Source organism: Mobula hypostoma, chromosome 4, assembly GCF_963921235.1.
Source record: "Mobula hypostoma chromosome 4, sMobHyp1.1, whole genome shotgun sequence".
Lineage (NCBI taxonomy): Eukaryota > Metazoa > Chordata > Chondrichthyes > Myliobatiformes > Myliobatidae > Mobula > Mobula hypostoma.
In genome coordinates, this window is record NC_086100.1 from 167,705,545 (window position 1) to 167,731,024 (window position 25,480).

General features: G+C 43.7%; 1 protein-coding gene across 4 annotated transcripts in view; it reads right to left on the minus strand.

Annotated features, from left to right (window-relative positions):
* The window catches only part of LOC134345754 (electrogenic sodium bicarbonate cotransporter 1-like), a 220,563-nt gene that overhangs the window by 189,844 nt on the left and 5,239 nt on the right, over positions 1-25,480 (minus strand). For all 4 annotated transcript variants that reach the window (XM_063046920.1, XM_063046921.1, XM_063046923.1 and 1 more), the window contains exon 2: positions 7,320-7,393. In XM_063046920.1, the coding sequence (XP_062902990.1) occupies positions 7,320-7,392 (73 nt within the window). In that variant the 5' untranslated portion in view covers position 7,393. The remainder of the gene's footprint in view (positions 1-7,319; positions 7,394-25,480) is intronic.

A 25,480-nucleotide genomic window follows, 5' to 3' on the forward strand; every position in this document is an offset into this window, starting at 1 on the left:
AGAGTCACAGAGCCTGGAAACAGACCCTTTGGCTCATCTGAAAATCAAAGAAAACCTGAGCACATTCCACTGGTTTTGTTATCGTTACAATGGCTCCCTATGTCCTTCAGGGTCAATTTTTAAATACTCTTAATTGTATACAAGGCTCTGAATAATCTGGCTGCTCCATATATTTTGGAGTGTCCATTCCCTTACATCCCTCATCATAATCATAGATCTGTGAATACTGGCTTGCTTTGTGTTCCAAGAGCCAGGCAAATGAGAACTGGTGATGCGGCCTTTTGCTCTTATACACCTAGAATACTCTACTGACTGAGACACGCCCGGCTAGGTTTCAAAATACTTCTAAAAATCTATTTTTTTTTCAAAATTAGGCCTATTTATAGGATTACTTTGTAACTGTTGATGTTGATTTATATAACGTTTGTCTTTACTTATGATTTTTAGTCTTGTCTCATATCTTTATGATCACTTTGCAATCACTTTGAGCCTGCAAGTTAATGTATGAAAGGTGCTATATAAAGCTATTATTATTGTTATTATCTGGTTCATGCCGACTATTATCCCCAGCAAGCTAAGCCCAACTACTCACATTTGACCTACAGCCTCTAAACCTCTCCTCTCCATATGTTCTGCAACAGTCTTGGGCACCCTCGCTATGCCCAAGACCGTTGCACAGTACTGTCATAATATTAGGTATTACACTGTACCACCACTGCAAAGAAACAAAATTTCATGACATGTCAGTGATGATAAGCCTGGTTTGGATATGGGTCTCCATTGTGGACTGAGAGTGGGAGGGGGCAGGGAGTGGGGAATCATGGTTGGGAAAAGGGGAACAGGGAGGGAACGAGTAGCACCAGAGAGACATTTTGCAATGATCAGTAAACCAGCTGTTTGGAATGAAATGACATTGCCTAGAGTCTCAGAGTAGGGCATGTCTGCAACCACCCCACCTCCCAACCTGGCACCCCTGTCCCACACCACACCCGCGGCTCTCCATCCTCGCCACTCCCAACGTCTTCCCTCCAGATTTACAAACTTGCTTTCCGCTCCACAGTGACAAATACTGTATTGTGCCAAAGCCTAAGGCACCCCAGCCCAGTGCTGTAGATGTCTTTTAAATGGTGCTAATGTGCCCTCCCCAAGCACCATTTCGGACAGCTCATTCCAAATACACATCACCCTTTGTGTGAAGAAGCTTCCCTGTTATTCCTTTTAAATCTCTCTTTTCTCTCATCTTAAACATATGCCCTCTTGCTTTTAACACCCCTTCCCTGGGAAAACAACTATGTGCTTTCACCCTCCTGTCCCCTGTGATCTCTTATATACCTCTATCAGGTCAGCCTCAGACTCCTGCATACCAGGGAATAAAATTCTTGTTTCTGCATCCTCTTTGTACTCCAGTCCCCTAATTCCAGGCAACATCCAAGTAAATCCAAGCAACACACACACAAAATGCTGGAGGAACTCAGCAGGCTAGGCAGCATCTATGGAAAAAGAGTAAACAGTCGATGTTTCGGGCCGAGACCCTTCATCAGGACATTGCCCAGAATGTCGACTGTTTACTTTTTTTCCCCACAGATGCTGCCTGGCCTCCTGAGTTCCTCCAGAATTTTGTGCATCTTGCTTGGCTTTCCAGCATCCGCAGATTTTCTCCTGTCTATGACCCTGGTAAATCTTTTCTGCACTTTCTAATTTCATAACATCTTTCCTATAATAGGGCAAACGAAAAATATACACAATACTCCAAGTGCAGCCTTGCCAATGTCTTATATAATTAAGTTAAATATAATTAAGTATTAATGGCTTAGGCCCAGTTTCCAAATCTGCAGATATTACATTCGGCTGGCATGGTAGCATAGTAGTTAGCACAACTCTTTACAGCACCAGCGACCCAGGCTGAATTCCTGTCAGTGAGGAGTTTGCACATTCTCCCTGTGACCATGTGGGTTTCCTCAGCGTGCTCTGATTTCCTCCCACATTCCAAAAGACATAGGGGTTAGTAGGTTAATTGATCAGATGGGATTATTGGGCGGCACAGGTTCGCTGGGCTGGAAGGCCCTGTTTCAGTGCTGCATCTCCACAAGAACAACATGACATCCATTACTATTCTCCCCGCAGTTCAATACAGCTCCAAGGGGAAAGAGACAGCCTGGTGGAGTGGGCTGACAGATGGCAGATGGAGTCTAACATTGAGAAATGTGAAGGGTTACACTTTGGCAGACGAAGAAAAAAACACCCCAGAACTAGTTTGCCTCCCAGTCAATAATTATCCTTAAGTCAACCTCAGTAAAAATTAGTTTATCTGCTTACCATCTAGAACATGCTCTCTTCTCACTGCTGACATCAGGAAGGTGGTACAGGAGCCTCAGAACTGAGACCACCAGGATCAGGTACAGTTACTACCTCTTAACCATCAGGATCTTAAACCAGAGGGGATAACTTCGCTCAGCTTCACTTGCCCAATCATGGAAATGCACCCACAACCTATGGACTCACTTTCAAAGATGCTTCGTCTCATATTCTCAACATTTACTGCTTATTTATTATTACTATTATCATTATTACTTCTTTCTCTTTGTATTTGCACAGTCTGTTGTCTTTTGCACACTGGTTGAATGTCCAGTTGGTGAGGTCTTTCATTGCTTCTGTTATCGTTATTATTCTATAGATTTATTGAGTATGCCCACAAGAAAATGAATCTCAGGGTTGTATATGTTGTGTACTTTAATAATAAAGCACGGTCACAGGGAAAATGTACAAACTCCTTACAGGCAGTAGTGGGAATTGAACCTGGGTCACCTGTTCCATAAAGCGTTGTGCTAACCACTACGCTACCACCCTGCCCTAGAACTGTCCATCAACTGCCCACCAGTACAGATCCAGATGAAAGGTCTCAAACCAAAATGTTGACCATCCATTGCCCTCCACAGATGACACAACGTTCAATCTGATGAACGGCCACAGCCCGATCGCCCCTCGATTTGTCCTCTCCCGTGAGATCAGAGCTTGCTGTGCTGAAACTGACTGCTGGATTTAGGAATGTTCTCCCTGTCAGGAACATGTGGGGACCACACACACACACACACACACACACACACACACACAGCAGAAGAGTGTGCAATAATTTGGCCATCTCACTCATCCATCTCATCAAACTCCACCCACCTTCCCAAAAGAATTTAATCACACAGCTGTGCAACCGCACAGCAACAGCGGAAGTGAGCTACTGTGCCCCACGGGACTGCCTCGGAGGGTTACTATGGCGTAGGAGACTCTTCAAGTATGATCCACTTCGCTAGATTGGAGGCCAAATATCATTGAGTAATCCTCAGTGGACTAAGCCCGGTCAGTCCGCTCAATGGAACATCTGCCAGGCCTTCTCTTTTTACGCAAGCTTGTTTGTGAGTGGTTTCTTCAAATGAAACAATAAGGACACATCTGGCTTCATGATGTTCTTTAATGCCTACTGCTTTAAATCTGAAAATTCAGTTATATCAGTGAACAACATGTGTAAAGTGATCATTTTGATTTGTGCTTCCGGTTGCTGTCTAGAGGGTGCCAAGGCACCAAAACGTGTTAACATGCTTTTGTAAAACAAGTATTTGTTCAACTTATCTTTAACATCTATTGCTGGATTTCATTAAATCTCAGTTCAGGCAACACATTCCAAATTACTGCAACAAGCAATTTAGAAAAAGAACTTCAACTGGATTTTTTCCAGTCATTTTCAATCTGTACCCTGTGTTGATTGACTCTTCTGGTGAAAAGAGTTTATCTACTGCTTTGAATTCAAAGTAAATATATTATTTAAGTGCATATATGTCACCATACAAGATTCGTTTTCTTGTGGGCGTACTCCATAAATCCATAATAGAAATGGAACACTACACTAACCTGCACCCAACAAACATTGTTTTTGAAGCTGCCAGTTTTTTAAAAATATAAATTGCTACTGCCACCTTAATGTTAAATTAGCAACATCCTTTCAAAGCGTCCAACATTTTTGATAATTCTTATAACTGGTTTTGCTATTATATTTGGTGCTTGACCTTTTTAAAAAGTTGATTTTACAAAACACTAATGTGGAGGGAGAAGTGGATGGATGGGTTAGTAATTTTGCTGATGACACAAAGGTTAGAGGTGTTGTGGATGGTGTGGAGGACTGTCAGTGGTTACAAAGGGACATTAATAGGATGCAAAACTGGGCTGAGAAGTGGCAGATGGCGTTCAACCTAGCCAAGTGGTTCATGTTGGTAGGTCAAATATCTTGGCAGAATATAGTATTAATGATAAGACTCTTAGCAGTGTGGAGGATCAGAGGGATCTTGGGGTCCGAGTCCATAGGACACTCAAAGCTGCTGCGCAGGTTGACTGTGTATACAGTGCATTGGCCTTCATCAATCGTGGGACTGAGTTTAGGAGTTGAGAGGTGATGTTGCAGCTATATAGGACCCTGGTCAGACCCCACTTGGAGTACTGTGCCCAGTTCTGGTCGCCTCACTACAGGAAGATTGTGGAAACCATCGAAAGGATACAGAGGAGATTTACAAGGATGTTGCCTGCATTGGGGAACATGCCTTATGAGAATAGGTTGAGTGAACTCAGCCTTTTTTCCTTGGAGCGACAGAGGATGAGAGGTGACCTGATAGAGGTGTATAAAATGATGAGAGGCATTGATCGTGTGGATAGTCAGGCTTTTTCCCAGGGCTGAAATGACTAGCACAAGAGGGCACAGTTTTAAGGTGCTTAGAAGTAGGTACAGGAGTAAGTTGTTGTTTTTTTTTTTAAAAAACGCAGAGAGCGGTGAGTGCATGGAATAGGCTGCCAGTGACAGTGGTGGAGGCAGATACGATGGGGTCTTTTAAGACACTCTTGGACAGGTACATGGAGCTCAGAAAAATAGAGGCCTATGGGCAAGCCTGTGTGGGGAGTGGCCAAGTGGTTAGGGTGTTGCGCCCATGATCTGAAGGTCGTGGGTTCGAGTCTCCGCCAAGGCAGCGTGTTGTGTCTTTGAGCAAGGCATTTAACCACACACTGCTCCAGTCTACCCAGCTGAAAATGGGTACCGGCAAATGCTGGGGGTTAACCTCACGATAGACTGGCATCCTATCCGGGTGGGGGGAGTCTCGTACTCTCAGTCGCTTCACGCCACAGAAACCGGCATAAGCACCGGCCTGATGGGCAACAAGGCTCGTGACAGACTTTGACTTTAATGGGCAAGCCAAGGTAATTTCTAAGGTACAGCCTTGTGGGCCGAAGGGCCTGTGTTGTGCTGTAGGTTTTCTATGTTATTGGCTGAAAAACCTCAGCATGCCCTGAACTTGTGAAAGGTTCCACAGAAATACAAATTGGTCTTATTTTAAATAGCAGAGAAATAGAAATGAATAGCAAAGATGACGAGGTGGTAAAAACCTTTGTTACGTTAGACAGAGCTCAGTGACCACATTACAAAAGGGAATACAGCCAAAGTACAAAACCAACAGGTGAATGGAGAGGAAAGGCAGGAACAGGATGAAGCAGTTTTCACTAGAAAAGGGAACTCTTAACTGTATGGCAGGGTTTGATTGTATGGAGGCAGAGGAGTTCCCACTTCTGAGAAACAGCCAGAACTGGCACTCATGAATAGATGGCGGCATCAGGAATTCAGGTGAAACTGCCTTCCTCCGAGAGTGGGTGGGAATGTGGGCAGTGAGTGGTTGGGTTGAACAGCGGTTTAAGGTGGTGGGTGAACACACAGGCAAAGAGGAATGAAGAGAAGGGGTGTTGGGGAGAGTCAGAGAGGGGCAAGGTGTGGCAGCTGGATGAAAAGGTAATTACTGCCAGAAAGACTAACTGACCCCCATTTCTCTACAGCTCACACAGTGATGCACAGGGGGTTAAAGCATTCACTATAAAGGTAGAACACTGAAAATACTTCTCTAAAAGCCAAACAGATAGTAATTTTCCAAAGAAAGGGAGGACAGGGCCAAATAATGTCAGAACCTGGAAGTGATTGGGGGCTTCAGAAATAAAGTTTTTCAATTAATTAATGAGAACATGGAAAACTGCTCATCACTTGGAGCTTGTGACTCGTCCCCTCACAGACTCATTACCACTCAAAGTAAAATTCTCATCTTAATCTTAAAATCCTTATGGAATTCACATTCCTTGTCTCTAACCTGCCCTGGCCCCTTCAACCTTCCCTATGTCTATAACCCACCCAGGGCTCTCTACCCCTCCCTCTGTACAACTCCCTCCAGCCCCTACAGACTTCCCCATCTCTGGAAACCTCCTCTGGCCCTTACACCCCCCACTATTTGCATCACCCTCAGCCCCAACATCCCTCCCTCCCTCTGGCCCCTATACCTCCCTTTTGCTGTCCCACTCCAGGGAATATGCTCTTCCCCTTATAGCCTCAGTGTCCATCTTCCTGTAGCTGAATTCCCCACCACCCCGCAAAATCGACAGACACACACACACAGACACACACACACACACCCTACTTGCACCAATCATTTTGGCAGCAGTTCCTTCCACTGTCAAGGCCCCAGACTCTGGAATTCCCATCCTTCTCAGCTCCTCTAAGACAGATTTTAAAGCTTGCTCCTGAAACCTATCCCCAGTATGAGTAGCTCTGTGTCAACAGATATCTCATGTTGACTAAGTGTGACAGATTTCGGAATGGTCTGTGTTTTTGCTGAACATTGTGGGCAGGTTATGTAGGCATCAGACAACTGCAGGCTGTCTCAAGCATCGGCTGCTAATACAGAGGAAGTGTTTCACTGTATATTCCCACGTACATGCGATTAATATAGGAAATAAATGAATTTAAATGTAAAAATGTTGAAGGGGAAATGAGCAACATCCAAGAACCATAGCCAAGTGTTTCCCAGTCTCTCCCCCCAATGAAACTTTGTACCTCCATTCAGAGAAAGTAATGTGTTTTTCTAGCAATTTTCACCTCTTCCAAAACTTTTCAGTGCCTTCTAAATGTTGTACTCTGACCAGTAACAGTGTGGTTACATCTCGGAATTAGCAATCAAATCAAAGAACAGACCATTTGTATGTGGTGACAGCGATATTGCTCGGGGCATTGAAGATGGCTCTTCTCTCCTACTCCACAACTTTGACCTGGGATCTCGTCCACTCTCCCTGAGACAGCAGATGGAGCCCTGGCGCAACATTTCATCCAAAACTGTGGCGTGCCAGCCCTGAGCTGAGACCAGTTCCCTGAACCCAAAAATCTCCAGTGTCAAAGGCACATCCCACTGCTCACCCTGCTGAGCCACAACCAACAAACATCATTAAAAAAAAAGGGAATTTGCTCCACATACCCTCTACTTCCTCCGCATCGCAGACATGTTTAATGAAGGAGGCTCCTCTATCCAACACCGCCTCATCTTCCATCCTGTAGTAATAGAAGAGAAAGAAAGATTGGTCGCATTTTTCCTGAGGTATGCTGTTTGTACTAATTCTAGCTTCAGGAGCCGGCAACATGTGAACCTTGGCTCATCATTCCCCGTCAGCTGCAACTCACAACATTGAAGATCCTGCCCTTCAAAGGACCGCTGCCTTGCAAGGTATAAGCAAGTTAATCCCAGCCAGACAGGCCCACTTAAAGCAGATTGAGTTTGACGTGCCGTGTTGTAACGGGGTCGGGCAGCCAACGCAGTCGTAGCGCAGGGAGGGACACAGTGGGCTGGGAGAGGCCGGAGAGAGGCCTCCCATGGGACTCAGAGGCCAGGGAGTACCACCACTCCCACTTCTGAAGCAACCCTGAGCCATGCCTTCAGATACAAAGTAAGTCACCTCAAGGTTATCTGTGACAATTTCTGCAGTACAAGGGTTGTTTGGAAGGTCAGGGAGGGACACAATGAGCTGGGCCTCACGTGGTCAGAGAACAGAGCCACTCCCTCTCCCGAAGCAACCTTTCGCCGTTCTTCACATACAAAGTAAGTTACCAGTGACAACTTTCTCTGTACAATGTCTGTTTTGGAAAGGAATGGCAAGGAATGAAAACATCCCAGGTGAAAGCTGGAAGACAAAAACTGGGATGAAATATTTGGACTTACTGATGCAATTACAAAGAAGGCACAACAGCGGCTATATTTCAAACAAGAGAAAAATCTGCAGATGCTGGAAATCCAAGACATACACACAGACCCACACACAAAAACACATCCCCCCCCCCCACCTACCTACAGGAACTCAGCATCTATGGAAAAGTACTGGGTCTCGGCATGAAGTGTCTCTTTTGCACAGATGCTGCTTGACCTGCTGAGTTCCTCCAGCATTGTGTGCGCGTTGCAGCTGCTATATTTCATTAGGACTTTGAGAAGACCTGGTATGTCACCAAAGATTATCGCAAGTTTCTACAGATGTACCATGATGGCACCACTATCTGGTACGGAGGGGGTACTGCACAGGATCGGATAAAAACTCGGAAGCTGTAAACTCAGCCAGCTCCATCATTGTCACTAACCTATCCATCATCAAGAACACCTTCAAAAGTCCATACCTCAAAAAGGCGGCATCCATCATTAAATAACCCCCACCCAAATCACCCAGGACATCACCTCCTCATTGTTACCATCAAGGAGAAAACACAGGAACCTAAAGACACACACTCAATGTTTCAGGAACAGCTTCTTCCCCCTCGCCATCAGATTTCTGAATGGGCTGTGAACCCATGAACACTGCCTCACTTTTTTTTGCTTTTCAAATTATGTATTGCAATGTACTGCTGGGCCAAAACAACAAATTTCTTGACATATGCCAATGACATTAAATCGGATTCTGTTGAATCACGGAGCAAGATAAATCATTGCTGGAGGGATGAAACATGCGAGATGTGACAGAGAACACTTGATTCACCAATGTGAAGAATGAAGATTCATGGGAGGGTAATGGAGATGTGATTGCATTGATATTTTGGTCAGACCAAAATTCCATCATTTTATTGTGTCAGCCTTACTCACTTCAGTTCAATGCCCAAGGTAAACCATCTCCTGCAAAGTAAAACAGGCACCATGAGCTTGCCGGCTGTTGGTGGTGGAGATCTGGACAACTCATTGGTAACAGGCTTACTATTGTCACATGTACTGAGATACAGTGACAAAGCTTTGTCTGTATGCCATGCAGACAAGCCAATACACACATACACACACACACACACACACACACACGCCACTTTATTAGGTACACCAGCCTGTTAATGAAACTATCTCACAAGCCAATCATGTGGCAGCAACTCAAGGCACAAGAACAGGGTCAACAGTTTCAATTGTTGTTCGGACCAAACATCAGAATAGGGAAGAAATGTGATCTAAGCCACTGATTGTGCAATGACTGTTGGTGCCAGATGGGGTGGTTTGAGTATCTCAGAAACTGCTGATCTCCTGGGATTTTCACACACAGTCTCTAGAGTTTACAGTGAATGGTGTGAGAAACGTTAAAACATCCAGTTCTGTGGGTGAAAACACCTTGTTAATGAGAGAGGTCAGAGGAGAACAGAGGAGAATAGCTAGACTGGTTCAGGCTGACAAGGTGACAGTAACTCAAATAAGCACGCGTTACAACAGTGGTGTGCTGAAGAGTGTCTCTGAATGCACAACATGTCGAACCGTGAAGTGGATGGGCTACAGCAGCAGAAGACCATGAGCATACACTCAGTGGTCACTTCATGAGGTAGAGGAGGTACCTCATAAAGTGACAACTGAGTGCAAGTACATTGAGGTAGTGGAAAAGGAGAACATTGACAGAATGTAGAATAACATCATCATTATTGTATCTTCTTGTACCAGTGGGACAGCAGCTGTCCTGGAGCCTGGTAGTACATGTTCTCATACCCTTCTATCTTTTGTCCAATGGAAAGGTGGCTAGGGCCTTTGATTATGTTGACTGCTGTCTCAAGGCAGTGTGGTACTTAAACAGGGGCAGGGGCAGATGGGGAAAGTGGGAACCCCAGCAGCTGGCACTTTCACTCCCGGCTGGCACAGGCAGGACGGGGTGAATGGCCTTCTCCTGCCCCACAAATGGCTGACTTGCCAAGTGGAGCACAATTTACCAACTTCAGTTATAAGCTCAGAGCTAATGATTCAGGTCAGCTGTGTTTCATTAACAAAGAAACACAGCTGGAACATCACCTGTAACTTAACTCTGCCCCTCTCTCTATACAGTGGCATGCAAAAGTTTGGGCACCCCACTCAAAATTTCTGAATAGCTAAGCGAGTAAAAGATGAACTGATTTCCAAGAGGCACAAAGTTAAAGATGACACATTTCTATAATATTTTAAGCAAGATTACTTTTTTTTAAATTATTTCCATCTTTTGCAGTTTCAAAATAACAAAAAAGGAAAAGGGCCCGAACCAAAAGTTTGGGCACCCTGCATGGCCAGCACTTAGTAAAACCCCCTTTGGCAAGTATCACAGCTTGTAAACACTTTTTGTAGCCAGCTGAGTCTTTCAATTCTTGTTTGGGGGACTTTCACCCATTCTTCCTTGCAAAAAGCTTCTAGTTCTGTGAGATTCTTGGGCCGTCTTGCATGCACTGCTCTTTTGAGGTCTATCCATTGTGGATTTTGAGGTGCATTTAGGTTCATTAGCCTGTTGTAGAAGCATCCTCTTTTCATCTCCGGCCTTTTTTTTTTAAGAAAAAACAGACAGTGCAATGTTTGCTTCCAGAATTTGCTGGTATTTAATCGAATTCATTCTTCCCCGTGCCACTGGCTGCAACACAAGCCCAAAGCATGATCGATTCACCCCCGTGCTTAACAGTTGGAGAGGTGCAGAATTTCATGAAAAGAACACCCTTTTTTCTCCAAACATAACTTTGCTCATTGCGGCCAAAAAGTTCTATTTTAACTTCATCAGTTCACAGGACTTGTTTCCAAAACGCATCAGGCTCGTTTAGATGTTCCTTTGAACCTTTTGAATAGAACTTTTTGGCCACAATGAGCAAAGGTATGTTTGGAGAAAAAAAGGTGCAGAATTGCATGAAGAACCCCTCTCCAACTGTTAAGCACGGGGGTGGATCGATCATGCTTTGGACTTGTGTTGCAGCTAGTGGCACGGGGAACATTTACTGGTAGAGGGAAGAATGAATTCAATTAAATTCCAGCAAATTCTGGAAGTAAACATCACACCATCTGTAAAAAAAGCCGGAGATGTAAAGAGGATGGCTTCTACAACAGGATAATGAACCTAAACACACCTTAAAATCCACAGTGGACTACCTCAAGAAGTGCAAGCTGAAGGTTTTGCCATGGCCCTCACAGTCCCCGATCTAAACATCCTCGAAAATCTGTGGATAGACCTCAAGAGAGCAGTGCATGCAAGATGGCCCAAGAATCTTGCAGAACTAGAAGCTTTTTGCAAGGAAGAATGGGCAAAAATCCCCCAAACAAGAATTGAAAGACTCTTAGCTGGCTACAGAAAGCGTTTACAAGCTGTGATACTTGCCAAAGGGGGTGTTACTATGTACTGCCATGCAGGGTGCCCAAACTTTTGCTTCGGGCCCTTTTCCTTTTTTGTTATTTTGAAACTGTAAAAGATGGAAATAAAAATTTTCTTGCTTAACATATTAAAGACGTGTCATCTTTAACGTTATGCCTTTTGGAAATCAGTTCATCTTTTACTCACTTAGCTATTCACAGTAACAGAAATTTTAACCGGGGTGCCCAAACTTTTGCATGCCACTGTAGATGCCAGCCAATGTGCAGAGTGTTTCCCCGCGTTCTCCTTCCTTCAGTCTTCCATATTTCACTTGTCTATTTCACTAATCTAATCAGCTGCATTCACTGAAGGAACAGGTCATAGCATTCTGTATAGGATTTGTCAGCCAGATAGCAAGAATCCTTTCCAAGCAACAAAAAAAGGCAGCAGAGGAACTCAGCAGGTCAGGCAGCATCCAAGGAGAGAAATGGACAGGCAATATTTAGGTTGACTGCCATTACACATCAGTCAATTGGAGTGCAGATGAAGGTTTTTGACCAAAAACATCAATGGTCTATTCTTAGCCAAAGATGCTCTCTGACCTGCTGAAATCCTCCAGAGTTGTCACTGTTGGTCCAAGTCCAACATTTCTAGTCTCGAGTTGACTTTTGCCAATGCTGCATGCCCTCGTGCCCCTGAAAGTGGTAGTTTATATCTATTGTAACTGGTCTACTTTTAAATCTAAATTATTTGACTTTAAGAATTACCAGACTTGTAAATCTGTTTACAGGTCTGGCAATTTTCAGACCCCCTGGAGACTTGCTCTTAATTTCTCAATCTTGTTGTTGCCCTTACACCTCATTATCTACCTGCACTTCACTGTCTCTGTAACTAACACTCCATTCTGCATTTTCTAGTTGTTTTTCCCTTTGTACTACCCTGAAGCACTTCTGCCTCGCTGAACAAAGCTTTTCACTCTACCTCAGTACATGTGACAATAAACCACCATCAGCAGCTCCACCTGCTCCACACAATTTCAGTCCACTTGCTCAAGAACAACTTTAGTAACACAGCGGCAGTCCAGAGATTTACAAGATTAATTCCTGAGATGAGGGTGTCCTATCTCAAACAGCTAAAAAATGAATCTCAAGGTAGTATATGGTAACATATATGCATTTTGACAACACATTTTACTATCTTTGAAGTTGTTGGATCTGTATTCCTTGGAGTTTGGAAGAACCAGGGTGATTTTGTTGAAAGATATAAAGTCCTAAGGGGGGAAGTAAAGGTATTTCCATCAGTGGCAAATCCTCAAACACAGAGACATAGCTACAAGGGGAAGACCCTTTAAAACTAAGGTATATTGAGCATATGATTCAAAAGCTTTAAAGTATGTACCACCAGACTTAAAGACAGCTCCTACCCTACCATTATAAGGCTACTGAATGATCCCATAGTACAATAAAATAGACTCCTGACCTCACAATCTGCATCATTCTGACCTTGTACCTTATTGTCCACCTATACTGCACTTTCACTTTAACTGTAACACTTTATTCTGCATCTTTATTTCTGATATCCCATGTACTCCCTCAGTACACTGCCGCAAGAAATGATCTGCATGGATTCGATGCAAAGTCATGTTTTTCACTGCTGCCTTTATACATACATGTAACAATATAAATATATTTACCAATTTCTTCACACAGAGGTTGGAGAGTCGCTAGAATTCTGTACCCTAGAGTTTTGTGGATATGGGGTTGAATGAGGGGCTGGAGAAATTTTTACAAGACCTATGGAGAATTGGCACAGAAGTGGAATATGGCCGAGATCATACTGAACGATAAAGCAGCTCGAGGAACCGAGTAACCTACACCTGCTCCTACTATCTTTTGCTGTGCAAGTTGGGCAGAACATGTCAATGTTAGCATGGCATTTCAGCTTCAACTTTCATATGAAATCATGCCGTGCACGTGAGAACATTCAGGCCAACTTTGAAAAATCTTCCCAGCTAGTCCCCTGATCTTCCCTCAAGGTGCAGTGTGGTCTTAAGCAAACTCTTCACCAAATGCTAGTTGATGCAAAGATTTAAAAATTAAATTTGAATCAATCACACAGTTCATCACAGCCCACCCAGATGTTCAAACACAAAATAACGAGCTCAAGGTGAGAACCCAAATGTTCAAAAGATATCTTCGTAACAGACAAACTCCAACCATTTAAGATCGGCACCCCAGATCATGCCCATCCCTCAATCTGTCTGGACTCTCTTCATCCCATTTTGGTTGGCCTTGGTAACACTCTGAAATTTGGGGCCCCATAACTTTTTTGATATATATACCCCAAGTTTGCAGACCTGCTGAGTTCCTCCAGCAGATTGCTTACTGCTCCAGATTCCAGCACCTGCAGACTCTTGGTGTCTCCAGACTTTTTTTGTCTTCTTTGTAGTTTTCTTATGAATACTGTTGTGTTGACTGACTTCTAAAGGGTCAAATTTGACACAAGTTGTGCCACAACATTCACCCTTCTCAAGATTAACATCAATGGTTAATTTATAAAAATAATGAGTCATGTTGCACTGAGGGCAGCAATCAGCACAGGAACCCAAAAAAACAGCAGATTTCCTGTGCCTAGGTTTGCTAGCTCTGGTTGTTCATATTCTTGTAATTGTTGGCACACGGTGTACCATATGACGTGGTGGCGATAACAGAAACTTGGCTAAATAATGGCAGGATAGGGCATTAAGTACTACTGGGTGTAAAGTGCTCAGGAAGGCGAGGAAAGGAAAGAAAGGAGGAGGATATTACAGTGGTCGAGAGAAGATGGCACAGAGATCAAATGACTGAATCTAGTTGGTTAGGCCTAAGAAACAGTAGAAGGAACGTTACACAGTTGGGTGCATCATACAGGTCACTGACTGGGAGATTGATAGAGGAGAAAATATACTGACATATTAAAGAGATATGTGAAAAACTATAGGGTAATTATAATGGAGCATAGTGGTAAGACAGGGGGTTTCAGAACTGTGTCCAGGAAAATTTCCTGGAGTAGCATGCTTCCAGTTTGAGGAGGGAGGCATTGCTCGATTTGGTTCTGGGGAATGAAGTGGGATGAGTGGATTTTGGTAGGGGTGCACTTGGGTGACAGTGATCATAACATAAGGTTTAGGTTAGCAATAGAAAATGACAAGGACCAACCTAAAATAAAAGTAATTAATTGGAAGGAGATAACTTCAATGGAATGAGAATTGAGTGAACTAGAGACAGAAGTTGACAGGAAAATCTGTAGCAGAATGGTGGGCTGTCTTTGAGTAAAGAAAGCTTCCTCAATAACAAAAACATGCAGGTGAGGATACAGAGGAAGCCAAAGCTGTGTGTCACAAGTGTGGGGTTTGTGAATGCCAACAAAAAAAACAAGATTGCTAAAGAATTAGAGAGAAATGAAAATTAAAATCAGGTAGGCCAAGAAAGGATAAATAGGTGGAAACTCACAAGTGTTCTATGGATACATAAATAGTCATGGTGGAGTAGGACCTATTGAGAACTAAACTGGGTGCTGGCCCATGGATGCTGATAGCACTGTTAACAAAATTAATGAGAGCTTTGCATCTGTCTTCACCAAGAAAGAAGGTGCTTCCAAAGTAATGGTGAACAAGGAGATCATTGAGGCATTGGATATGTTCAATATTGTAGCATGGAGGTTGAAGAAACATTGGATGCAGTGAAACTAGTTAAGTCACCAGATCAGATGGGATGTATCCTAGGACTCAGGGGGGAAACACGGGAGGAAATCATGGGCGGAGTGCTGGTAATACTACAGGAGATGGTGCTGGAAGGTTGTAGAGTGATGGACATTGCACGAATGTTCAAACAGAAACTCATCAACTACAGGCTAGCTAGTTTAACCACAGTGTGAGAAGACGTTCATAACATTAATCCTGGTCAGGATTAATAATCACTTGGAGGAAAATGGATTGATGAAAGGAAGACAGAGTCAACCTATTTGGGGCAAATTGTGTTTATCCAAAATTTTAAAAAAACTGCAGATGCTGAAGTCCAAGATAAACACAGAAAATGCTGGAGATACAAAGTAGGACAGGCCACAGCCTTGGGAGGAGAAACAGAGCTAATATTTCAGATTGAAGACCCTTTGACATAATTGGAAAGGAGACAATATAAGCTTGTTAAGCCGCAGGGAGGGTGGTAGAGGGGATGTCTCTGAGAGGGAAAAGCCCAGGTGACAATGGGGATAAACTGTGAACAGGCTATCTCATCAATGGGAGCCATCAGGGAATGAAGACATCAGAGTACACAAAAATGTTGGAATTGTGAAATGCAGAGCATGAGGTTGTGCCCAGCATGTCAGGCTGGTCTGTCTTCTACTCCCAGAGAAACAAACAATATTCTGAGCCAATATCACAGGTGGACGACTCATACTGATAGAAAGCAAGACAACTGAAGTTGGCGAATTCAGTACTGAATCTAGTAGGCTGTGACCTGTCCAGGTAGGAGGCAAGGTGCAGTCCCTCAAGCTTGCATTAGGCCTCTCTGTAACACTGCAGGATGTCACAGATCGATAGGTCAGAGTAGCAATTGAAATGTCAGGGACTGGGAAAAGAACTGAATGTGGGTGTCAGCATCTGGTTTCATTTCTCTAATGTAGAGACCACATTATGAACTGTTGCAGTTCATTAGATTGGAAGAAGTGCTGACAAATTACAGACACCATTGTGACCTGACCTGCTGAGTACTTCCAGCATTTTCTATTTAGATTTGCATTTATTCAAGTTTGATGAGATGCGGGAAAACATTTACGAAGGTATTGTAATGGATGGGCTCTGAAGGATGAGAGGGGATCTGATTGAAACATATAAGATTATTAGGGGATTGGACACGCTAGAGGCAGGAAACATGTTCCTGATGTTGGGGGAGTCCAGAACCAGAGGCCACAGTTTAAGAATAAGGGGTAGACAATTTAGAACAGAGTTGAGGAAAAACTTTTTCACACAGAGGGTTGTGGTTCTGTGGAATGCTCTGCCTCAGAAGGCAGTGGAGGCCAATTCTCTGGATGCTTTCAAGAAAGAGTTAGATAGAGCTCTTAAAGATAGCGGAGTGAAGGGATATGGGGAGAAGGCAGGAAAAGGGTACTGATTGTGGATGATCAGCCATGATCACAGTGAATGGCAGTGCTGGCTTGAAGGGCTGAATGGTCTACTCCTGCACCTACTGTCCATTGTCTATTGACAGGGTGCCACATAACAGAGCTACCTGTAAAGTTGTGCATGCTGGCAAAGAAAGGGCTGTGGGTGGAGGCAGACTCCATTGCGGAGCTCAGGAGGGAATTAGACCCACACAGGCCTCAGAGAAGGGCCTGGGCAGGATGGAACTAGTGCAAAGCTGCAGTGGACACCGAGGACATGGAGCCAAAGTTAAAAGATGAGATGGTTGCATTTCAGACTGGAGGAAGGTGACTAGCATGATAAGCAAGAGAGAATCTGAAGATGATGGAAATCCAAAGCAACACACAAAAAAAATGCTGGAGGAACTCTTTTCCATATATGCTGCCTGAATTTCTGAGTTCCTTCAGCATTTTGTGTGAATAGCATGATATCATTGTGGTCAGCATAATGCTTTACAGTGCCAGCAAGACCCAGGTTCAATTCCCACTGATGTCTGTAAGGAATTTTAATGTTCTCCCCATGATCATGTGGGTTTCCTCCGGGTGCTACGGTTTCCTCCTACATTGGTAGGTTAGGATTAGTGAGTTGTGGGAATGCTCTGTTGGCACCGGAAATGTGGTGATGCTTGAGTGGCTGTCCAGCACCATCTTCTCGCTGACTTGACGCACGATGCATTTCAATGTAAATGTGACAAATAAAACCAATCTTTAAATTCTGTGTTTTTTTATTGATCTGTGTGATTGACCCAAGCTTGGTGGTGATATCAAAATGTCTAAACTTGCCAATGGCATCAAACTTCACAGTGCAAAGAGGAGAGTCCTAGACTGCAGCAAAATGGATATGAACAGCCTGGTGGAGTTCACTGCGGAGAAACGTTACTTAATGGATCACGATCCAAATAAGAAGCAGCAAAATGCAACAACAGATACTATTCAAAATGGGGAGCAAATGAAGGGGTAAGTGTGCACGAAACATTGAAAGTGACAGGGTAGGCTGGAAGGTAAATGAACACATGTGGCTCTGGGCTTTATCAGCAGAGGAAGAGTACATAACATCAGCACACCATGTCAGATTAAACATTTACAAAACAGTGGGCCTTCCTCAACTAGAGTATTACTCATTTCTGGTCACCTTGATATGAGAAGGAAGTGAGGGCATCAGAGAGAGTCCAGATAAGGCTCATGAGAATGGTTCATGGGTTGAGGGACTATAGCTACAAGGATAGAAAGGTTGAGGGAAATTTAATAGACGTATACTTAAATGGTGAAGAGTCTGGTATATTTGGAGGCCCTTCCCATTGGTTGAGAGGCCAGAGATTGTCCAAGTTACAAACTGGTGGATCTGTAGAGACAGGGGATGGTCAATGCTTCGGATCAAGACCCCTGCATCAGGACTAAAGACTGTAGAGAGGAGATGCCCAGTATAAGGAGTCAATTATAAATTATTATAAATTACTGATTGCACATGTGACACGTGGCCAAGTGGTTAGGGCGTTGGACTAGCGAACTGAAGGTCGTGGGTTCGAGCCTCAGCCAAGGCAGCGTGTGTCCTTGAGCAAGGCACTTAACCACACAATGCTCCAGTCTACCCAGCTGAGAACGGGTACCGGCAAAAATGCTGGGGGTTAACCTCACGATAGATTGGCGTTCTATCCGGGGGGGGGGGGGGGAGTCTCGTACTCTCATTCGCTTCACGCCACAGAAACCAGCATAAGCACCGGCCTGATGGGCCACAAGGCTCGTGACAGACTTTAATCTTTAACGATTGCACATTTAGACGGAGACGCAATGTAAAGATTTTTACTCCTCATGTACGTGAAGGATGAAAGAAATAAAGCCAATTCAATTGAATTCGAGTCAGAGGCAGGAAGGTGATAAGTGGAACCAAGTGAGGAGATAGTTGGTGAACAGACAACCAACTGCTGGAGGTGGAGAGATGGAATTGGAGGATAACAGCTGATGGTTGATAATACAGATAAAGAAAGAGGGGAAAAAAGGGAAAGAGGGCAGGAAGAAAAGGGTTAAGGACTGGAGATCAAAGAGAATTAATCACTCCATCATGGGCACAACATTCCCCGTCATTGAGGAAATCTTCAAGAAATGGTGCCTCGAGGAAGTGACACCCATCACAAGGGCCCTCACCGTCCAAGACGTATTTCTCCTCGTTACTACCATCAAGGAGGCAGCACAGGATCCTGAAGACACACACTCAACAATCAGAAACAGCTTTCACCCCTCTGCCATTAGATTTCTGAATGATTCATTAATCTACTAAAGTTACCACTGTCTTTTTTTCTACTTACTTATTTTTGTAAGTTATAGGAACTTAATGTTTTTGTAGTGTACTGCTACCACAAAACAACAAATTTCACATCATACAAATCAATGACAATAAACCTGATTTTTGATATGAAGAGAAATGTTCTTGTGCAGTGGGTGGAGATGTGATGGAGAAGGGTTCCACTACGGTCTCCAAGACGGAATTAGATCAATAGATAGGAAGGAGAATTTTCAATGACTCAGAACAGCTTCAGTAAGATAGAACTAGCAGACAGCGAGTGTGGACATGACGTTTTGTAACCTATCCAATACCAACTTGCAGTTCCTCTTCCTCCCCTTCCCATCATTGACCACCTGACATCACAGTACCCAGGATCCACCACAACCAAAACTTCTCATTGAATCAGTTCCGACCTAATAAAGAGCCATTTTTCCATGACCAACATGTTGGATAATAAGGTGTCCCAAGTAACTTAAGGGAAATGCATTGAATGGGAAATAAAGCTATCATATTTAAAGGATGTTTTGTTTTAAATAAAACATAAAACATCCCAAGTTTATCTTCATACATCCTTTAATCCAACACACAATCTGATTATTAAATTCATAATAATATTCTTTCATGCATGAACACTAACTCTGAAAAACGATCTCTGTTGTAAACTCTGGATATGATAACAACCCACATTATAAAGTCCTGGAACAGATCTTTGACCTAACACACTAATTTTGTTTCTCCGTCTACAGATACCATCTGAACCTCTACCTCCAGCATTTATCAATAAAGTAATGATGGTGTAATCACATCAAATGGCAAAGATAACAGAATAAGATGCAATCATTTATATTACCGCTACAGAATGAAAGTTGAAAAGGGAAACCTTTGTACAAAGAAAATACTTCTAACATCTTCATAAAATAATGATTATAAATCTCTCTTATTTACCTCTTTAATATGGTTAACAGAGAAAAAGCTCTCATCTCTTAATATTAACACACATCACACATATTAACAAAAAAAGGTAAAAAGGTTAAAATTGTTGGGTGCCCTTTGACCCACCTAATCAGTAAACCCTACTAATTTATGATTTTGTCATCCTTATACTTCTATGCCTGTTTCCCAACCTGCTGCACAAGACCATTAGCACAACGATGAGCAATTCATATCCAAATTGTATGAACTATTAACAAGTAATCAGCTACTAAAGGGCTAACAATGACAGGATGGAAACAGAAAGGCTCTGATTGGACACAGGGCAAAGAGAAGTCACGAGATGCATATGGCAGGCAAGTTAAGGAAAATCCCAAGATATTCTACATGTATATTAACAGTAAATGTGAGGTTATGGAGAGAATAGGACTCCTTAAGCATCAGCATGGCTGTGTGTGAGAGTGTGCAGAGCAACAGGAGATGAGTGCAATTTTTAATTGAAACTTCCCACCAGTTTTTACTGTGGAGAATGTCACAGAAGCCGAGAGGTTGAGGCAAATGAGTGATAAGCAAAGAGGAGGTATTGGTAGCCAGAAGTACGTTAAAGTAGATAAATCCCCAGGGTCTCACTCTGTGTGGGATGCCAGGGAAATAATTGCCGAGGCCCTTGCACAGATACTTGCATCATTTTTACCCACAGGCTCTTTATACACCAGCTGTGTGGCCAAAAAAAAAAAGCACAACAGCATCTCTTCCACCTCAGGTGACTGATGAAATCCGGTATGAGTCCCCAAATCCTCAATACCTTCTACAGGGCCACCACTGAGAGCATCCTGACTGGCTGTATCACCACCTGGTACAGGAACTGCACCAACCTTGATCACTGGGCACTGTAGAGAGTGATACAAACAGCCCAGCGCATCAGTGAATGTGAACTTTCCTCCATTAAGGACACTTACAGCAGCAGGTGCATAAAGGAGGCCTGGCAGATCATCACGGAAACCAGTCACCCCAACCATAAACTGTTTCAGTTGTTTCCGTCTGGCAAACGGTACCACAGAATTAAAACCAGGACCTACAGGCTCCGGGGCAGCTTCTTTCTACAAGCCATTAGATTTATAAGTTCACATGTTTGTACGTTGCGACAGAGTCATAATGCAAACATTTGTACTCCCTCACGCTGTGGGATAGATGCAAGATGTAAGTAAATTCATTTCAATTCACAAGTGAAGTTCTGGAAGACCGGAGAGTGGCCAATGTTGTACTGTTATTTAGGAAAGGAAGCAAAGAGAAGACAGGGAACCACAGCCTACTGATCCTGACTTCAGTGATGAATAAGTTACTGGAGGGGATTCTGAGGGACACGCTCTAGCATTTGGATAGACGGGGATCAACTAGACAGCATAGGAAATTACGTCTCACAAAGGATGTGGAAGCATTGGAAAGGGTACAGAGGAGATTTACCAGGATGCTGCCTGGTTTAGAGAGTATGCATTATGATCAGAGATTAAGGGAGCTAGGGCTTTACTCTTTGGAGAGAAGGAGGATGAGAGGAGACATGATAGAGGTGTACAAGATAATAAGAGGAATAGATAGAGTGGATAGCCAGTGCCTCTTCCCCAGGGCACCACTGCTCAATACAAGAGGACATGGCTTTAAGGTAAGGGATGGGAAGTTCAAGGGGGATATTAGAGGAAGGTTTTTTACTCAGAGAGTGGTTGGTGCGTGGAATGCACTGCCTGAGTCCGTGGTGGAGGCAGATACACTAGTGAAGTTTAAGAGACTACTAGACAGGTGTCTGGAGGAATCTAAGGTGGGGGCTTATATGGGAGGCAGGGTTTGAGGGTCGGCACAACATTGTGGGCCGAAGGGCCTGTACTGTGCTGTACTATTCTATGTTCTATGTTCTAAATCTGTTAAGAGTTTTTTTGAAGAGGTAACCAAGGTAATTGATGAGGTTTGCAGATGACACTGAAATAGGTGGCATCATATAATGATAAAGAAGCTGCTTATCAATAGTTACAGGGTAATGTTGATGGCTTTCAACTCAGATAAGTATTGCTTTTTGGAAAGTCAAACCAGGGTAGGACTTTTCATAGTGAAAGGCCAGATCCTGAGTATTGTAGAACAGCAAGATCTAGGAGTACAAATACACAGTTCCTTGAGAGTGACATCTCAGGTTGACGGGGTGGTGAAGAAGGGTTCTCGCACATTGACGATCATCAATTAGGGCACTGAGTACAGGAGGGGTTGGGATATTATGTTGCAGTTGTATAAAACACTGGTGAGACTGCTCGCTGAGTATTGTGTACAGTACCCTGTTAAAGGAAGGACATCCTTAAGCAGGAAAGAGTACAAAGAAAATTTACAATAATGTTCTCATGACTCAAGAGCCTGGGTTATAGAGGAAGGTCGGGCAGTCCAGGACTTTATTTTTGGGAATGTAGGGGACTGGGTTGCGGGGGGAGGCGCTAGCCTGATGCATGTGTATAAAATCACAAGGGGCTTAGACAGGGTGAATGCAGATAGTTGTTTTCATGGGGAAGGAGAACTAAAAACTAGAGGGCTAAGGTTTCAAGTGAGAGAGAGATTCAATAGACAATAGGTGCAGGAGTAGGCCATTCAGCCCTCTGAGCCAGCACCGCCATTCACTGTGATCATGGCTGATCATCCACAATCAGCATCCAGTTCCTGTCTTATCCCCATAACCTTTGATTCCGCTGTCTTTAAGAGCTCTATCCATCTCTTTCTTGAAAGCATCCAGAGACTTGGCCTTCACAGCCTTCTGGGGCAGAGCATTCCATATATCCACCACTCTCTGGGTGAAAAAGTTTTTCCTCAACTCCGTTCTAAATGGCCTACCCCTTATTCTTAAACTGTGGCCTCTGGTTCTGGACTCACCCATCAGCAGGAACATACTTCCTGCCTCCAACATGTCCAATCCCTTAATAATCTTATATGTTTCAATAAGATCCCCTCTCAGCCTTCTAAGTTCCAGAGTATACAAGCCCAGTCGCTCCAATCTTTCGACATATGACAGTCCCGCCATCCCGGGAATTAACCTTGTGAACCTACGCTGCACTCCCTCAATAGCAAAAATGTCCTTCCTCAAATTTGGAAACCAAAACTGCACACAGTACTCCAGGTGTGGTCTCACCAGGGCCCTGTACAGCTGCAGAAGGACCTCTTTGCTCTTGTACTCAATTCCCCTAGTTATGAAGGCCAGCATGCCATTAGCTTTCTTCACAGCCTGCTGTACTTGCATGCTTGCTTTCAGTGACTGATGTACAAGAACACCTAGATCTCATTGTACTCTCCCTTTTCTTAACTTGACTCTATTTAGATTATAATCTGCCTTCCTGTGCTTACACCAAAGTGGATAACCTCACATTTATCCACATTAAACTGCATCTGCCATGCATCTGCCCACTCACCCAGCCTGTCCAAGTCACCCTGCATTCTCATAACATCCTCCTCACATTTCACACTGCCACCCAGCATTGTGTCATTGGCAAATTTGCTAATGTTACTTTTAATTCCCTCATCTAAATCATTAACATTGTAAACAGCTGCAGTCCCAGCACCGAACCCTGCGGTACCCCACTGGTCACCGCCTGCCACTCCGAAAGGAACCTGTTAATTGCTACTCTTTGTTTTCTGTCAGCCAGCCAATTTTCAATCCATGTCAGTACTCTGCCCCCAATACCATGTGCCCTAATTTTGCCCACTAATCTCCTATGTGGGACTTTATCAAAGGCTTTCTGAAAGTCCAGGTACACTACATCCACTGGCTCTCCCTTGTCCATTTTCGTAGTTACATCCTCAAAAAATTCCAGAAGATTAGTCAAGCACGATTTTCCCTTCGTAAATCCATGCTGACTCGGACCGATCCCGTTACTGCTATCCAGATGTGTCATAATTTCATCTTTTATTATTGACTCCAGCATCTTTCCCACCACTGACGTCAGGCTAACCGGTCTATAATTCCCTGTTTTCTCTCTTCCTCCCTTCTTGAAGAGAGGGACAACATTAGCCACCCTCCAATCCACAGGAACTGATCTTGAATCTATAGAACATTGGAAAATGATTACCAATGCGGCCACGATTTCTAAAGCCACCTGGGGACTTATCAGCCTTCAGACCCAACAGTCTGTCCAACACCATTTCCTGCCTAATATAAATTTCCTTCAGTTCATCCATTACCCTAGGTCCTTTGGCCACTAGTATATCTGGGAGATTGTTTATATTTTCCCTAGTGAAGACAGATCCAAAGTACCTGTTCAACTTGTCTGCCATTTCCTTGTTCCCCATAATAAATTCACCTGCTTCTGTCTTCAAGGGCCCAATTTTGGTCTTAACTATTTTTTTCCTTTTCACATACTTAAAGAAGCTTTTACTATCGTCCTTTATATTCTTGGCTAGTTTACCTTCGTACCTCATTTTGCCTTTTTAGTTACCTTCTGTTGCTCTTTAAAAGTTTCCCAATCATCCGGCTTCCCACTCGTCTTTGCTATGTTATACTTCTCTTTTATTTTTATACTGTCCATTACTTCCCTTGTCAGCCACGGCCTCCCCTTAGGATCTTTCTTCCTCTTTGGAATGAACTGATCCTGCATCTTCCACATTACCTGCCATTGCTGTTCCACTGTCATCCCTGCTAGGGTATTGTTCCATTGAACTTTGGTCAGCTCCTCCCTCATAGCACCATAGTTCCCTTTGTTCAACTGTAATACTGACACATCCAAGTTTCCCTTCTCCCTCTCAAACTGTAGATTAAAACATCATATTACGGTCACTACCTCCTAATGGCTCCCTTACCTCAAGGTCCCTGATCAAATCCGGTTCATTGCACAACACTAAATCTAGAATTGCATTCTCTCTGGCCCATTCAAGATGGGCCTGAAGGTTACCTTCTTCACATAGAGGGTGGTGTACATATGGAACAGCCTGCCAGCGAAAGTGGTTCAGGGAGATACAATAACAATATTCAAAAGACATTTAGATAATTACATGGCCAGGAGGGGCTCAGGGAGATATGGGTCACACAAAGACAATGGGGCCAGCTCGGTGGGAACTGTGGTTGGCACGGACAAGTTGGGCCACAGGCCCTGTTTCTGTGCCGTATTGCACTATGATTCTAATAACCCCGAAGTTCCTGTTCGTTTCTGCTTGACCCTGGAAGTTAACCTTGCGAGGTTGGTAAATGAAGCTTTATCACTAACATGGAACTGTGGGAGGTGCAAGATCATTAAACTTAAAGTGCAGGCATTTGCCAGGTTATTCTATTGCTAGATATGAAATAATGGCAAATGACACTCCCAGCTGGGCATGATTGTTAGATCAACAAAGGTATTAATAGTTATGCTATTTATGCAAGCTTAGATGGTGTTATCAGCTCAGACATTGCTGGCCTGAAGACGAAAGAGAACTTAATCAAACACGCAGGAGGTGCGTCTGGCGGTCAGTGCTAATTTCAAACAGTTGATCCCAACGAGAGCTGTCAAGCATTTGGCCCTGGTAAACAACAATGTGCCCACCCTCCCCCCCTATGCCTCATCACCAGTCCCCCTGCCCCCAGGGTCACACCTACCTCGGGCCATTCAGCCCACTGGGCAGTGTTGGACCTGAATGAGCCCTTTAATCAGTCCCCTACTCAGTCCCCCGCATACCTTT